The sequence below is a fragment of the Equus asinus genome, chromosome 20 (assembly GCF_041296235.1).
Source record: "Equus asinus isolate D_3611 breed Donkey chromosome 20, EquAss-T2T_v2, whole genome shotgun sequence".
NCBI lineage: Eukaryota > Metazoa > Chordata > Mammalia > Perissodactyla > Equidae > Equus > Equus asinus.
This window is the reverse complement of record NC_091809.1, coordinates 14066113-14081879: the sequence shown is the minus strand read 5'-3', so window position 1 is coordinate 14081879 and position 15767 is coordinate 14066113. Positions and strand designations below refer to the sequence as shown.

Sequence of the window (15767 nt, the reverse complement as noted above, 5' to 3'; positions counted from 1 at the left end):
GGGGCGCTGCGCAAAGACCCCGCTGATGCCTCCAGACGACGAGCGCACGCGCAGTGAGCACCTCGTGAGGCGCCTGGCACGTGGGAGGCGCTTAAGAAGCATCCGGTGTTGTCATGGCGACCATGGCAGCCCCGCCCCCCACCCTCGTGCCCTCCCCCTCCTGTGCTCTCCCCCCAACATGACACACCGGCTGCAGGGGGTGGAGGTGCCTTTATTCCCCGCCAGCCCTCGGGGTACACGAGAAGGGACCCCCCCGCCCCTCTTTCCCCTCCGCAGAGCTGGGATCTGCTTACACCTGCCGGAGCCAGGTCCCAGTGAAACCGAAACACCTGTTTCCACCCTGCCCCCCTCCCCACCCCCGCCTTGGGAGAACGAGGTCACCTGCTGCTTCTGGGGGACCAGGGCTGGGAGGAGGGGAGCAGAGGTGGGCGCCACCGATGCCAAAACTAGGTCACGCCCAAGCTACGGCCCCCTGTGATGGGGGAGGGGCCCTGCCCCCCTGAGCACGGGGAAGCTGGGGGAGGGGGCCGGCCCCCGAGCTGGGGGTCCAGAGGGCCGGGAACACAGCAGGGCTGCCCTGGGGGCAGGACTAGATATGAGGGGTGACGTGGACTTCCCGAGTCCCAGCTGAGGCTTAGGGGAGAGGGCTGGTTTCTGGGGGGCTGAGGGGGCCTGTGGTGGGGGGGCCAGGTGGGAAGCTGGTGGGCTTCGGCCCCGGCCAGTGTCGGCCTGGGTTCCATGTACCAGATCATGGGGCTGGGGCTGAGGCCGAGAGACTTTGCTAGGGACCGGAGCCGGGCCTCCGGGTGGTGGGCCTGGGGGCTGAGGTCGGGCTGGGGGAGTGGGCTCAGGTTGGGTTCTAGAGTCAAGCTCAGGGGTCTGCAGACGGAGCCCGTTTCCAGAGCTGAGCTGGATTCTTGAGCTGGTCTGGGTTCTGGAGCTGGGGTGAGTTCCAGAAATAGGCGGGGTTCTGGAACTGAGGTGGGCTCCAGAGCTGGGTTGGGTCTCAGAGCTGAACTGGGTTCCAGAACTGGTCTGGGTTGTGGAGCTGGGTTGGGTTCTGGAACTGAGGTGGGCTCCAGAGCCGGGCTGAACTTTTGACCTGGTTTGGGTTTCAGAGTTGGGCTGGGTCTCAAAGCTGAACTGAATCCTGGAGGTGGGCTGGGTTCTGGAACCGAGCTGGCCTCCAGAGCTAGGCTGAATTCTTGTGCTGGTCTGGGTTTCAGAGCTGGGCTGGGTCTCAGAGCTGAACTGAGTTCCAGAACTGGTCTGAGTTCCGGAGCTGGGTTGGGTTCCAGAAATAGGCTGGGTTCTGGAACTAAGGTGGGCTCCAGAGCTGAGCTGTATTCTTGACCTGGGCTGGGTCTCAGAGCTGAACTGAATCCTGGAGCTGGGCGGGGTTCTGGAGCTGACCTGGGCTCCAGACCTGGGCTGAATTCTTGCACTGGCCTGGGTCCCGGAGCTGGGCTGGGCTCTAGAGATGAGCTGAGCTCCAGAGCTGGTCTGTTTTCCAAAGTCCAGCTCAATACCAGAGCTGCCTTGGCTTGTGGCCTGGAGCTGGTATCTAGAACTTGTCAGGGTTTTCAAGATGAGCTGGGTCTCAGAGGTTGGTTGAGCTCCTGGGCAGGGCTGGATCCTGGAGCTGGGTCTGCTATCGGAGCTGGACCGAGTTCTAGAGCCTAAGTCTGTTGCTGCATTGGTCTGGGTTCCAGGGCTAGATTGGATTCCAGAGTTTGCCTGGATTCCAGAACTTACCTGGGTCTCTGCCACTGACCGCATTTTGGAGCCGGCTGGGATTTCAGAGCCAGTCTGTGCTCCAGAAGTGAGCTGGGTTCTGGAGCTGGGTGGAGTGCCTGAGCTGGACTGAGCTCTGGCCCTTGGCCAGGCCCTGAAGTCGGTCTGGGTCCCGGAGTTGGACAGCATTCTAGAGCTGGTCTGCGTTCTGTGGTGAGAGTGGGGCTCAGCATCAAGCTGAGTTCTGGAGGCGGGCGTTGCTTCGGAGATGGATGGGGTTCCAGAGCTTGTCTGAATTCTGGAGATGGGCCTGGTTGTGGCACTGAGCTGGGGTCTAGAGCTGGGCTCAGTCTCTGAGCTGGATTCGGCACTGGAGCTGGACTGGGCCCCGGGATGGGGGTATGTACTGGAGTGTCGCAGGGTTTCAGAGCAGGGCTGGGGTCTCGATCTGGACGGAGCTGCAGCGCGCCTCTCAGTTCCTGAGCTGGGCTGGCTCCGTGCATGGGCTTGCCTCGGGGAGCCGTCTTTGAGTCCTGAGCTGGCGTGGCTTCTGTAGCTGGGCTGTTTCTGGAGTCTCGCCTGGGTCCCAGAACTGACTGGCGTTCCTGAGCTAGACCGGGTGTCCAGGTGTGGCTGTGTCACGGAGTTGTCTTGCGTTCCAGAGTTGGGTGGAGCTTTATGGCGGGGCTTGGTCGGAGAGCTGGGTTGGGTCTTAAAACTTGTCTGGGTTCCAGAACTGGACTTGGTATCAGAGCTCAGCTTAGCCTCAGAGCTGTCCTGGATTCTAGAGGAGGGCTGGGTTTGGGAACAGGGCTGGGTTCTGGAGCTGGGCTGGCTCTCGGGTTGGGGCTGGCTCTCAGAGCTGAGCCTGGCTCTGGAGCAGGGCTGGCTCTCGGGTGGGGGCTGGGGCGGGGGTCCGGGCTCCGGGCTGGGGCTGCGCGCCGCTCCGGGGCAGCCTAGCCACAGGCGTCCCTGGCCTCGCCGATGGCGGCCCACACCTCCACCACGAACTCGTCCGGGAAGGCGAACTCGCCCAAGACGGAGTCTAAAAGGCGCGCAAACTCCTGGACGCTCGCCGTCTTCTTGGACGTCTCCACCATCGTGGACGCTGTGGGCCGCGGGGAGGGTGTGGGTGGTGGGCTCCTGGGCCCCCATGTCCCCCGGGGCCCCGCCTCCTCTGCGCTGTCCTACCCCCCAGGGTCCAGCCGGCTTACCCTGGCCCCTTACCCAGCTCTGGGTCCCGGATGCCCATGTAACTCTCCAGCAGGTCGTCCACCCTCCGTGTCGCCTCCTCTTCAAATTCACCGGGCTGGGGGCACAGGGGTGCGGAACGGGTGGTCGGACCCCTCAGCCCAGCCCCTGCCCGCCTCCCCTCACCCCTCAGATGGGAGCAGGTTGGGACCTCACGTCAGTCACCGCTTCTGGTCCCACAACGAGGACCCATTTTGCAGGGGGGGGGAAACTGAGGCCGGGGAAAGCAGAGGGTCCTGCCCAAGGTCACAGGTCAGAGGTCGTGCACCAGAGGGAGAGCCCCTGATGACCCCGTCCCCGAACTCACCACCTCCTCCACCGTGGCGGCGCCCCCCGAACGCAGCCGCAGGGTCTCCCTCCCGCTGGTCACCTTTCCTTCCACAGGGCACTTGCTGCCGCGGCTCCTCTGGCCGATCATATCTGGAGGGGACAGAGTGGGGGCGGGGCGCGTGTCCCGGGCGGATCCTCATCTTTGTAAACCACTTCGGAAGCCACTCGGAGCCTTTCTAGAACCTTCTTATCCTTCAAGGCCTCCTTCCATCTGTGGGTAATCTTCAGACACCCTGCCTGGGAATCCTTTTGTCCCCGAAATCGCCCTCTGCTTCTTAAAATGACTCTCTCTAAAAGGGACGGCTTAAGACCCTCCAGCGGCCAGAATCTAGAAGAATCCTGGCTCCGCCACCGGCTCTCCCTCACTTTCGAGGTGGCTCCCAGAGGCGTCCCCCGCTGTGACGGATGCGGCGCAGGTTCCCGGCCCCGTCCTGTCCCGCTCTCCCTGGGCCCTCCCTCCGGACGTACCAGGGCACTTCTGGACCTTGTTGTTCTAGAACAAGGCTACTCGAAGGACATAACAAGGTTGTGCTAAGATGGAGACCGACATGCTGCTTTCTTCCTCCGAAAAGCCTTGCTGTGAAAAAAAAAAGTCTGCCAAAATAAAACTGACGATCTACATTCTAGAGTGGGGGTTCTTGACCAGGCCACGGGGTGGGGGGGGATGACATTGACAATGTCTGGAGGCATTTTGGTTGTCACCACTCGGGGGTGGCCCCTGGCACCTGCTGAGCGCACAGGACGGCCCCCCCGCGGAGAACGACCCGGGGCCCCAAACATCGCTGGTGCCGAGGCTGCGCACCCCTCTGGGGCCGGCTCCTTCGCTCATGGGTGGACCAGCCTCAGGCTTCTCTTTGAAAGCATCTTTCTAGAACTCCCTCCGAAAACCATTCTCCAGAACTCACCAGGGCCTCAAGGCTCCCGGCCAGGTCACAAAATAGATGGAGACACTTCCTGGTCCCATCCGCGTCTTCCCAAGCTCCCCGCCCTGCCCGGACTGACTCTATAACAGTCTAGAAATTACCTACCTGGTCCTGATACAGTGCCAGAAGCCCCCTGGCATGTCAACAGAGGCATCTAGAATCTTCCATCCTGTCCCATCCCCCACCCTCCACCGGCCCCGGGCACCCAGGGAGCCCCCTCTCCGCCTGCCCCCTGGGTGCCAGGCGGCCCTCACCAAAGGCTCTCTTAGGCTGCACCAGGCGCAGGGTGAAGGGCTGGGCCTTGGGCAGCTCCCGGAGCATCTTGGCCACCTCGTAGTGGCGGCAGCCCACGATGGAGTGGTCGTTGATGGCCTCGATGCTGTCGCCCACGCACACGGCCTCGATGCGGTTGATGATGCTGCCCTCTTTGATCCTCTGCAGGGACCCGGAGTCACTCACAGGGCCACCGCAGCCACCCCCCTCGGGTCCCCCAGAGCCCCCTTAGACCAGAGAGGGGCGGTGGCTCGCCCCAGGTCACCCAGCACCGGGGAAGCCGCCGCCCCCGCGGGCACCTTGATGAAGGCGTAGCCCGCCCCGTTGTCCGTGATGGTCAGTCCCAGCGCGTCCTCCGTCTTGGTGACCTCCACCTCCTTCGTCTCGCCGCGCACGTGGGCAAAGATGAAGTCCTCCAGCCCGATCTGGCCGCCCAGGAGCTTCTGCATGTCCACTTTGTGGCTGTTCAGGGTGCAGAACAGGATCTGTCCCGGGGGGAGAGGAGGAGCCCAGAATTACCTAAGCGGGCACCTCCGCCGTCTGCGCGCAAAGGCTGGGACGATGGGCTCTGGGGCCCGATGGGGAAACTGAGGCACAAAGAGGCATGGAACTGGCCCCGGTCACCCTACCACCCAGGATCCCAGCCCCTGGGAAATGGCAGGGCTGGGACCCCCGGAATGGGGAGCGGGGTGAGAAGGAGGCCGCGGCCAGGAGGAGACCCCCTCTCCCCCACCCCCGGACACCCCCAGACCATCCTTTTCGGGCCTGTCCGAAGCTGCGGGCGCCCCCTGGGGGCTGCGAGGCGCACTGCTCTGCGGCCCGGCCCCTGACCCCTGCGACCTCTGATTTCTCCGCTGGAAAGTGGCTGCGGAACCCCAGCCCCCGCCGCGCCCAGGAACCTCCCCAAGGGCCGGGATCCAGTCCGGCTGGGGCGGCAGAGCGGTTTCCTGGACGGTCTGGGGATCCACCAACCCTAAGACCCGCTCATCCTTCTTGCAGGGCGTGCAAAAGGGGGGTCCCCGCGGTATGGGCACCCCGGGATCTGAGAGGTGCGTCTCTGAGATCTGGAGATCGAAGCCCCTCCATCCGGGGATGGGGATCCGGGGCCCCCAGTCCAGGGATCCAGGCTCCACCCACCTCCACCCGGTGGTCCTCACCTCGGTGGGCGCGATCCCGAAGGCCTCGGCGATCTTGGCGTAGAGCTCGCGGACGTTGGTGAAGCCCTCGATCTTGCCCGTGGGGCTGCCGTGCGCCAGCTGCGTGCGGAAGACGAGGCGCGGGCGGGCGCGGGGCGCGGCGGGGGGCTCCGCGGGCGAGGGCGGGGGCGCGGACGGGCGCGGGCCCTCGGCCCCCCGGGGCTCGCGGGCAGCTGCGCTCTCCATGGCCTGAGGCGCTCGGCCACCCGGGCCGCCGTCGCAGCCGCCGCCGGATCCGCCGCTTCCTGCAGCCTCCCCTCCCCCGGCCCAGGGCGCGACAGCCGAGCCGCCCGGGTAAGGGGATCCGGGAACACGAGCAGCCCGGCAAGGCGACACCGCGGGGTGCGGGGAGGGGCCGGGCCCCAGGTGTCCGAGCCCTGCCGGGGCCAGCTGCGCGCTCCCCTGGGCCGCCGGGCGAGCGCGGGAACAACAAGGATGGTGGATAATTAGGGGCGGGGACAGCTGAGCGTGTGCCAGCGCTCACTCTCTGCTAGGCGCACCTATTCGTCCTTGCAACAACCCTAGGAGGTGGGGAGGATGGTCACCTTGGTATAACCTGAGCCACATTCGGTCTTTCCTCTGCCCGCAGTCCCCCAGGCTCCACCTTCCTCCAGGAGGAGGCCTGAGGCCTCCCTGCTGTCCTCCAGGCCCCCAGGAGCTGCCTGTCCCCTCCCTGCCCTCCATCCTCCCTCTCTCCTCATCCTCCCTCTGCTCCAGCCACACGAGCCTCCTCGCTGCTCTTCATATACGCCAGGCCCAGACCTGCCTCAGGGCCTTTGCACAAGCTGTGCCTGCCTCCTGGAACATCTTCCCTCACCTCCTTCAGCTCCTTACTCAAATGTCGCTCCTCTCACCACCTCCTCCTGGTCTCTCTTCCCTGCTTGCTTTCTCCCCCTAGCCCTGAACACCACCTGACATGCCAGATATTTTACTTACTCATCTCGGGTCTTGTCTGCCTCCTCAACTGGCATGTCAGCTCCAGGAGGACGGGGGTTCTGGTCTCTCGTTTCCCCTGGCTGTGTCCTGGTGCCCTGGGCCTGGCACACGGTGGGCGCCCAGGCAATCTGTGTGGAAGGAGTGAATGGACCCCCAAGGTAGAGATGGGGAAGGCGGCTCCAGGCACCAGGAAGCGCCTGGAAGAATCGGCTGGAATACAACCCCTGGGCCTCCACCCACAGGAAATTCAGCTCAATAAACAGGCGTGCCGGCGGGGGGGTGGACTGCCACACGGCCGGGCGACAGAGGGGCCTGGGAGGAATCTCAGAAACCAACATGGGCGGGAAAGGCAGGTCGCCCAAGGCTCTGGAGGATGCGAGAAAATTTATGTAAAGCTTAAAAAACCTGCACAAGGTGACACAGCCGCACGTGGACGGACTTGAACCCACGACGCTCAGGAACAGAAGCAGACACAGAAGGACACACGGTGTGTGATCCCATGGACGGGAAACGTCTAGAACAGGCCGATCCACAGACAGAGAGCGGGCTCGTGGGTGTCGGGGGCTGGGGAGGGGGTGGGGGTGATGCCAATGGGACGGGGCTGCTTTTGGAGTGAGGAAAACCTTCTGGAATTAGATTGTGCTGCTGGTTGCACAACTCTGGGAATATACCAGAAACCACAGAATTGCACACTTCAAAAAAGAACCGGAAAAACAAAAACCAACCTTGTTAAAATGATGCTCTTGTAGGAAAGTGTGCAAAGACCCACCCAGGAATGAGAAACCCCAAATCTGGGAAGGGGGTGCGTGTGCCAGGGCGGGGGTCACACTAGGGAGCACACACCTGGAGGGAGAGGGCACATGACACTTTCTGGTTCCATCAGTCTTCCAGGGCTGCCAGAACAAGACGCCACTAATTGGTGGCTTAAAAGAGAAAAGTAGGGGGCCGGCCCGGTGGCGTAGTGGTTAAGTGCTCACATTCCGCTTCGGCGGCCCGGGGTTCGCCGGTTTGGATCCCGGGTGCGGATATGGCACCGCTTGGCAAGCCATGCTGTGGCAGGCGTCCCACATAGAAAGTAGAGGAAAATGGGCACGGATGTGAGCTCAGGGCCAGTCTTCCTCAGCAAAAAGAGGAGGACTGGCAGAAGATGTTAGCTCAGGGCTAATCTTCCTCCAGGAAAAAAAAAAAATAGAGAAAAGCATTCACCCCCAGTTCTGGAAGCTGGAAGTTCTCATCAGTTTGTGGGCAGGACCACGCTTCCTCTGAGACCCAGGGGAACCCTCCCTCGCCCCTCCTGGCTCCTGGTGGTGGCGGCAATCTTTGGTGTCCCCTGGGGCTCTGCATTATTCCAGTGTCTGCCTCTGTCATCACACAGCTGTCTCCTCTCTCTGTCTGTCTGCATCTTTATCTTCTTATAAGGGCAGCACCGCTATTGGATTTGGGGCCCACCCTGCTCCGAGATGACCTCATCTCCACTAATTATATCTGCAACGACCCTATTTCCAAATAAGGGCACATTCTGAGGTGCTGGGGGTGAGGGCTGCACTGTTATCTGATGCATCTGTCATTCAGCCCCGTACGTTGGGGTTTGTCAAGTTCTTCTCCGAATTTTTAGGATGCCTTAAATATGCCATTAAACGCAGCAGTCTCGGAGGGGGTTCCTCAGTAAGTTAAGCAGAGTCACGACAGGACCCAGCAATCCCACTCCTGGGGACGCACCCAAGGGAACCAAAGGCAGACGTTCAAACAGAATCCCGTACATGCGTGTTCCCAGTGGCCCGAGGGTGGAAACGGCCCAAATGAGCATCGAGGGATGATGGACCCACACAACGCAGTCCATCCATGCACTGGAATATTACTCAGCCAGGAAAAAGAAGCGAGGCCCTGACACAGCTGCACGTGGATGGACCTTGAACCCCTGACGCTCAGGGAAAGCAGCAGACACAGAAGGACACACGGTGTGTGATCCCAGGGGCGTGAAACGTCCAGAACAGGCAGATCCACAGACAGAGAGCAGGCTCGTGGGGGCCAGGGGCAGGCCTGGGACCCCCAGCAGGGGCATCTTGGGGACCCTGGGCACATCTTCTGGCCCATCCCCACCAAAAAAACCCCACACGCACAAGATTGAAACTGAAATTCCACTTTTTATTTTAAAAGTCCGGATTAGGTGGTGGCAAAAGGCCGCTCCAGGAGGGTCCCTCGGCTGGGTGAGGGCGGGGTGCTCAGTCCCACCCCCCCATTCCGGGGTGCAGGCGGAGGGCCCCCCGAGTGTGCAAGCGTGTCCCTGCAGTGTGCCTGTCCGTGTGGGGGTACCTGTGGTGGGCACCTGCCGGGACTCCTGGTGTCTCGGGCGGGGGTCTCCCCTGCCTGGTGTCTGGGACAGGTCCTCGAGAGCTGTGTAGCGTGTGACCGGGTGTGGGAGCCGCCGTGGGTCCCCTTGTGTCCCGGTTACACTGCCCGCGTGTGGTGTCCCTAGGTCCCTGTAGTGTGACGTGCCCCGGGGGGTGAGCCGGCCCGGCCCGGCCCTGGAGCCAAGGGTTGTGTGTGTGTCGTGCACGGCGGCTGGTTTTCCTGGGTTGCGGTGCTGGGGAGGCGGGAGGCTAGAAAGACGCTGTAGAAATTTAACTTTAGGGGGGGCTGGAGCCCCCAAGGTGCAGGATCGGGCCTGGCCCCAAAGGGTGGCCCCCGCCCCTCCTCCATGGGGTTGGGGTGGGGAAGGGGCTGCCACAGAGCTCGGTCTTCTCTGCATCCCGGGGCCATCGACACCCTCATAGGTGCTCACTGTGATGGGAGAGAGGGGACTGGTGATGGGGGACCCCCATCACGTCTCAGCCCCCACCCCCACCCCCAGCTCCTCCAAACATGCCAGAGTGGGGGGGCCCGGAGTTGACCCCACCCAAGCTGGGCAGCGGGAGCCACCCAGCAAAACCCACCGAGAAGCTCTAGGGAGGTTCTGGTCCCTTCCAGCGGGCCCCCGCCAAGAGGGGCTGGCAGATCCCCCCCCCCCACCGGCAGCATGAGCCCAGAACCGGCCTCACCGGCGCCCCCCAGTGGTCAGGCCATTGGCCGCCTGCGTCACGCAAACCCCACCCAGAGGATCCCCCAGGGCGGTGGCCCGGAGTACGACCCGGGACCGGGACTCCTCCCCCCTCGGCACGCCCACGGACCCCGGGAACCCCACTGGAGGGCGAAGCCCCGTCATTCCTGCAGGGGCCGCCCAGGCAGGGCAGCCCCACCCGGGCGGAGCGGCCCCGGGGTCCTGCCGGGCACGCACCTGGCGACCTGGGCCAGGATCTCCTTGATGCGCACGATGAGCTTCTCGTGCTGGGCGGGGTCGCGCTCGATGGCGCCGTGCAGCCGGGCCATGTAGAAGTCCAGCGTGCTGAGCGTGGGCGTCTCGCCCGTGCCTGCGGGGGCGGGACGGTCAGCGCAGCCCGGCGGGAGTCGCCACGATCGGGGCGCCACAGGGACAGAGGTCAGAGGAAGAGCGGGGTCCTGGGGAGGGGGCCGTTGGCGCGCGTCAGGAGGGTCGGGTGGGGGGTCGGGGCGTCTGCACCCGGGGAAGTAGAGGTGGGCTGTGGGCGGGGGTCAGAAGGTGGAAGTTGGAGAGAGCGAGGTCGTCATGGTAATATGGGGACAAGTGAGGGACAAGGAGTTAGCCAGGGTCAGCTGGGGACACAGTCGCGGGAGGCGGGGACGAGGCGGCGGGGCAGCCAAAGAGCTGCGGCCCATTGGGCGGGGCTCGGAGTGGCCAGGGGCGGGGTCAGCGGGGCAGTAGGGGCAAGGAAGCAGAGTTAGCAGGACAGGGTCACAGGGGCGGGGCTGGCGGGCGGGACTCGGGGAGGTCGGGAGCGAGGCGGGGCTAGTAGGGCTTGGGGGTCAGGCGTGGGGTCACGGGCCGAGGGACGGGACTCGAGGTGGTCGGGTCTAGCGGGGTGATGGGCGGAGCTCGGCGGCAGGAGGCGGAGTTAGCGGGGTTCGGTGGGCGGGGCCAAGCGGGACCCGGGGCTGGTCTGGGTGGGCGGGGCTCAGTAGGCGGGGCCTAGCGGAGCTCGGGGCGGGGCCAGCGCGCTGGGGGCGTGGCTCGCACCGGGCACGGGCAGCGAGGCGAAGCTGGCGGTGAGCGCCTGGCGCACGGCCTGGAGCTGCTGCTGCAGCGCCAGCGTGCGCCGCTCCTCCAGCGCCAGCTCCTGCTCCAGGCGCTCGCGCGCGCTGCTCATGCTCTGCGTGTGCCGCTGCAGCACCGCGTTCTGCTCCTCGAAGGCCACGTTCATCTTCCGCAGGCGCCGCAGCTCCGCCTCCCGCGCTGCCACGGCGGAAGGGGGGGCGGGGCCAGGGGTCAGCGCCTGGCGCCGCCTCGCGTCCCCTCGGCGGGCCCTGACCCCCGCCGGCGTTCCGTCCCCCTCCCGCTCCAGCCCCACACCTGAGCTCCCCGGGCCGGGGAAGCGGGAGCAAGGCACCTGGCTTCTACAGGCCAATTCCCCCAACCCTGACTCGGGTCTGGGCGCCCTCCTGGCCCACCTCTCCCGCGCCACCTGCCCCCACTGAATCCCCACGAAGAAGGATCGCTCGTCAGCGCTCACCTTTGTTTTGGTCCAAGAACTCTTCAGTGAAAATGGGGACGTCGAAGGTGGAGAAGCTGTCGCAGTCCCCACCCTGGGACGACAAGACAAGGTGGCAATTTTGGGGGGCAGGGGGCAGCCCAACTCTCCCTGGGACATACACCAAGCTTGGGAGGGTCTCCTCCAGCCCCCTGGGTGGGAGTCCGTTTGCTAACATCCCCAGGGGTGGCTGCCCCTCCTCGGCTTGCACACCTGGAGGAGGGGTGCTCACTTCCTCCCATGAGCATTGGTCCTGGCTCACCCAGGGGTCTGGACCTCCAGACCTCCCTCACCCAGATGCTCTCCTTGGAGGAATGGCGCTTACCTTGTGTCCATTCAAGAGCGTATTCATGAGCCCGGAGCCCGAGTCCTCTGGTGGCGGAGGGAGGAGGGCAGAGTCAGCCTCCCAGGTCCCCTCTGACCCCACACTTCGCACATGCTGTTCCCCCTACTGGAATATCCTCCTTCCCCTCCCCCCTTGGTCAGCCCTACTCATCCTGGGACAGGCTCCCTGCCTGGGGTCCCCGTGACTGCGTGTCCCCCATCTCAGCTCCGATCAGCCCAGGTCACTCCCAACTGTGGTTACGTATCTCTCGTCCCCACTGGACTGTGCGCGCCAGAGGGGGGCGGGGCGCGGGGCGGGGCCCTCCCCACCTTTCTTGATCTTCTTCTCCTGGATCTTCTCCGTGCACATCTTGTAGGCTTCTGACTGCTGGTACGCCCGCAGCTCCTTCATGTACTGCTGCTTCTCCCGCTCGGCCTCGTCCAGGTACCGCTGGCGGGGCAGCGCCAGAAGGCTCGGGCCAGCCCCGGGGCCGGCGAGGCCTCGGAGGCTAGGACTCCGTCTCCAGCCCTCGGCTGCACCTTCCCAGAGCTCCCCGCTGCCCTCCACACAAAACCCTGCCCTTGGCCTGCCGCTCAGGGCACCTCCCAGCTCCCTCCCTCCCCCCAACTCCAGCTTCTAAAAGCCACACTCCCTGTGGCCTGGATGACGACAGGCTCCCACCTCCAGGCTCTGCCCATGTCTAGACTGCCCTCCAGCATCCACTTCTGCCTGCTGAAGTCCCAGTTAGAGGGGGCAAACTGGTGGTGGGTTTTGTTACGTTTCCATGATGTCTTTGCAATTTCTAAATTGCCAGGATTTGAAAATCGGAAGATTTCACATGACCAGACCCCATCCTACATCTTTAGACACATTCACGTTGGTTATTGTTTTACTCCATTCTGCTTACGACTACCCTCCCCTGCCTTCAGCAAGCCGGAGAGGGCCCATGGGTGGTCACTTCTCCGGGCGGAAGGAAGGGCCCTCCACAGCCGGTCCTTTGGGGAACGTGGCTGGCAGGGGGCGTCCAAGTAGGTGGGGGGAGGTCAGTGGTCCCGGGCCGGCCCCACCTGCTTCTCCGCCGGCTGCAGCTTGCTCCACTCGGCGCCCAGCATCTTGGTGATCTCGGGGAAGGGCAGGTCCGGGTGGCGCGTGCGGATCTGCTCTCGGCGCTCGTTCAGGAAGCGCACGTAGCCCGTGACAGGTGCCTTGGGCCCGTTTGGCAGGATCTTCTTCCGCTTCTTGCCCTTGGGCCAGCCGCGCTTCTTCACGGGCTGCAGAACCGGGCTGCGCCGTTGGGAGGGGCCTGGAGGGCTGGGGCGGGGCTGAGGGGGGCGGGGCCTTGGACGACGTGGGCGGGGCTAGAGGGGTGGGCGGGGCCTTCCAGGAGATGGGACCTGGGAGGCCTGGAGCTACGACCCGGTCAGGGGTCAGGATTGGGAATGGAAGGTTAGGGGAACCTTGGCCAAGGTGAGGGGATCAGAGATACTGGGGTCAGGAGTTCAGCCCAGGGATTGGGCTGGCTTGTGTTGTGGGCGTGGCCTCTGGGGGCGTGGGCGTGGCTTCTGAGCTGGCGGAAGGGCGCCAGGAGGACGGAAACGTGCCTCCCGCAGGGAGGGGAGCACGGCGGAGCGGGCATTCGGCGGTGGGCGGAGCCTGGGCACAGAGTGGCAGTGGCCCCCCCTGGGGGAGTGGCATCTGACAAGGGGCGGGGCCTCCGCTTCGGGAGGGAAATCTGGACTGTGGGCGGAGCCACAGCGAATTCAAATCTAGCCCGGGGCGGGGCTTCAAGGCTGGGGGCCAGACCCAGGGCCTCCCCCATCGCAGTGCAGGGGCTCTCACCTCCTCCTCGTGCGACCCCTTCTCGCCGGCCCGCGGGCCCTCGCCGCGCTCTTGCTTGACAGCCACCACAAAGCCCCCATGCTGGCCCAGAGCCTTGCCGCCCGCCGGCCTGGAGCCACGGGACGCCAGGGTCACCCCCACCCGCCACCTCCCACGCCCGACGGCGGATCTGGCAGCGAGGGTTCTGGGAGGACGGATCTGGACAGGAGCACTGGGGGGGGGCGGCCAGTTGGGAGCTCAGCGGGGGCGCTGCTCCAAGCCGTGGGAGTCAGGACCCTGGGGGGCGGGGGTCGAGCAGCTGCGACGGGGCGGGGCTGGGCTGCACCCCGAGTGGGCTGGGGGAGGGGAGGTGGCACTCACGCGGCGGCCGTGCCGGGCTGCTTGGGGCCGTGGGACATGGCCGCTCCCGGCCGCACCTGGAACGCAGACGCGTGGCGGAGTGAGGGGCGCCCGAGCGGCCGACGGCGGGGCCCCGCTGGGCAGCCCCGGAATGCCGGGCCCGGGGAGCTTGGGGGGGCCGGATCCGGGGGCGGGGAGGCCCTCGAGGGCGGGCGCCCCAGGGATCCTTTGTTGGGCGATCGCCCCCCAGGAGGCCCGAGTCCGCCCCGTCCCGGCCCAGGAGGGGCCCCGCCCCGGCCCCGGGACCCCCGCGCCCCCGCCCCCTCGCAAGGCCCCGAGTTCCGCGGCTGTTTTCACCTCCAAAGAAACTTTCCCGGACCTCTCGGCTGCTGCGACGCTCCAACCAACCGCCCCGAGCCCGCCCCTGCCTTCCGCCCCGCCCCGCCCCGCCCCCGGCATGCTAATGACCACCTCCGCGAGCGTGCGATTGGCTGCGGCTGCCCCCTGGGGCGTGACCATGCAGATGAAGGTCGGCGCGCCGGCCGGCGATTGGCTGGGGCGGCCGCGGCGCCGCGTGGGAGGTGGGTAAGTCGGGCTGCGGGCGGGTGCGTCAAGTTCGGCTGCGCTCGGCCGCTCTCGGGACCAATCAGGGCGCTTTGAGGCCTCGCTGGGCGGAGCCTCTTAAAGGGCCAGTAGGCGCGGCGCGGGCTCCTCCTCCGCGGCTGAAGGCGAGACTCCCCGCCCCTGCGGGATCCGGGCACCTGCGGAGCCGGGTGGGGCCCCGCCCCAGTTGCCATGGGGACGGCGGCAGGTTGCTAGGGAAGGAGTTACGGTCCTTCGGGCCAGCCCCCTGCCCCGGGGCAAGGTGAGACCTGCTCTTAGCACCCTGCAAACCTGGCTGGGAAGTTTCTCATTCATCCACTGGACTGCGGTCCCTGCTGTGGGCCCGCAAGGCTTTCCCCCTGCGGCCGGGGCTTTCCCTCCTGTGCAATGGGGACGGGGGACGCTGTCCGGGACCAGGAGGATGCGATGCTGCGAAGCTGAGACCCGGAGCTGGGCTGGAAGCATTTGGAAGAAGGTGGTGCGACAGGAAGGCTGCAAGGAGCTCGTGAAGATGGAGGGGCAGGAGGCTCTGCCCTGGGATCTTGGGGACTCCCCCCCCGGCCCCAGGAAGCAGCCTGGTCGTCTCCTGGCCTGGGCTGGGGCTGGCTCTGCTCCCAGGATCCAGTGGTGCTCACGATGGCCCATTAGGCCCTAAATAAGCCACCCACATCACCTCTCTACCCTCATCTCCCCCCGCCCCACCCCTCACTTCCCCTACACCGGCCTCCTCCAATACATCCACGTCACTCATCTCCACCTCTGGGCCTTTGCGCAGGCTGTTCCCTCCACCTGCAGGGCCCGCCCCTTATCTGCCTGGCTCGCTCCTCAACCTCCTTCAGGTCTTTGGCCAAACGTCCACGAGGGTTTCCCAGGCTTGAGCCCCACCCTATACACCCCGTCTTATTTTCCCCATGTGTCCATTTCCTCCATGTGACCTGGGCAGTTCCTCAAAAGGTGACATAGACACGGAGTTACCGTGCCATCCAGCCATTCCACTCCCTAGGGACAGGCCCAAGAGGATGAAAAACCTGTGTCCACGCAGCACCTTGGACGCGAATGGTCACGGCAGCAGGATTCCCAATAGCCCCAAAGGGGAAACAACCCAAATATCCATCAATTGGTTCAGACAGAAGCAAAATGTGACCCATTCATCCAGTAGAATATTTTCAGCCATCAAAAGGAATAAACTGCTGATTCATGCTACGACAGAGATGAGCCTTGACAACATGACCGTCAAAGAAGCAGTCACCAAAGGGCACACAGCGTGTGATCCCCTTGATGCGAAATGTCTGGAACAGGCGCATCCACACACCCAGAGCGGGTTTTTGGTTGCCGGGGGCTGCGGAATTAGTGGCAAGGGAGAATGGGGTTTCTTTTTCAGTGATCAAAATGTTCTAAAATTAGACTTCGGTGATGG

General features: G+C 64.7%; 2 protein-coding genes across 5 annotated transcripts; both read right to left on the bottom strand.

Annotated features, from left to right (window-relative positions):
• Positions 1-192: 192 nt before the first annotated feature.
• Positions 193-6176, bottom strand: GIPC3 (GIPC PDZ domain containing family member 3). Of its 4 annotated transcripts, none has more exons than XM_070491709.1 (6): positions 5669-6035; positions 4811-4996; positions 4493-4673; positions 3293-3405; positions 2962-3043; positions 193-2842 (listed from the first exon to the last, which is right to left on the bottom strand). In XM_070491709.1, the coding sequence occupies exons 1-6, from the start codon at positions 5891-5893 to the stop codon at positions 2691-2693; spliced, it is 939 nt and encodes a 312-aa protein (XP_070347810.1). In that variant the 5' UTR covers positions 5894-6035; the 3' UTR covers positions 193-2690. The 4 variants fall into 4 exon arrangements, with proteins under 4 accessions (XP_070347810.1, XP_070347808.1, XP_070347809.1 ...); XM_070491707.1 differs by having other exon boundaries at positions 199-2842; positions 2949-3043; positions 5669-6176; XM_070491708.1 differs by lacking the exons at positions 4493-4673; positions 4811-4996; positions 5669-6035 and adding an exon at positions 3784-3892 and having other exon boundaries at positions 199-2842; positions 2949-3043.
• A 2591-nt stretch (positions 6177-8767) lies between these two features.
• HMG20B (high mobility group 20B) lies at positions 8768-14204 on the bottom strand. The gene is made up of 10 exons (XM_044752643.2): positions 14105-14204; positions 13769-13824; positions 13409-13517; positions 12637-12840; positions 11899-12019; positions 11570-11616; positions 11227-11299; positions 10734-10949; positions 9918-10050; positions 8768-9424 (listed from the first exon to the last, which is right to left on the bottom strand). Exons 2-10 carry the CDS (start codon positions 13804-13806, stop codon positions 9412-9414), a joined length of 954 nt encoding a protein of 317 aa, XP_044608578.1. The 5' UTR covers positions 13807-13824; positions 14105-14204; the 3' UTR covers positions 8768-9411.
• Between the last annotated feature and the right edge of the window lie 1563 nt (positions 14205-15767).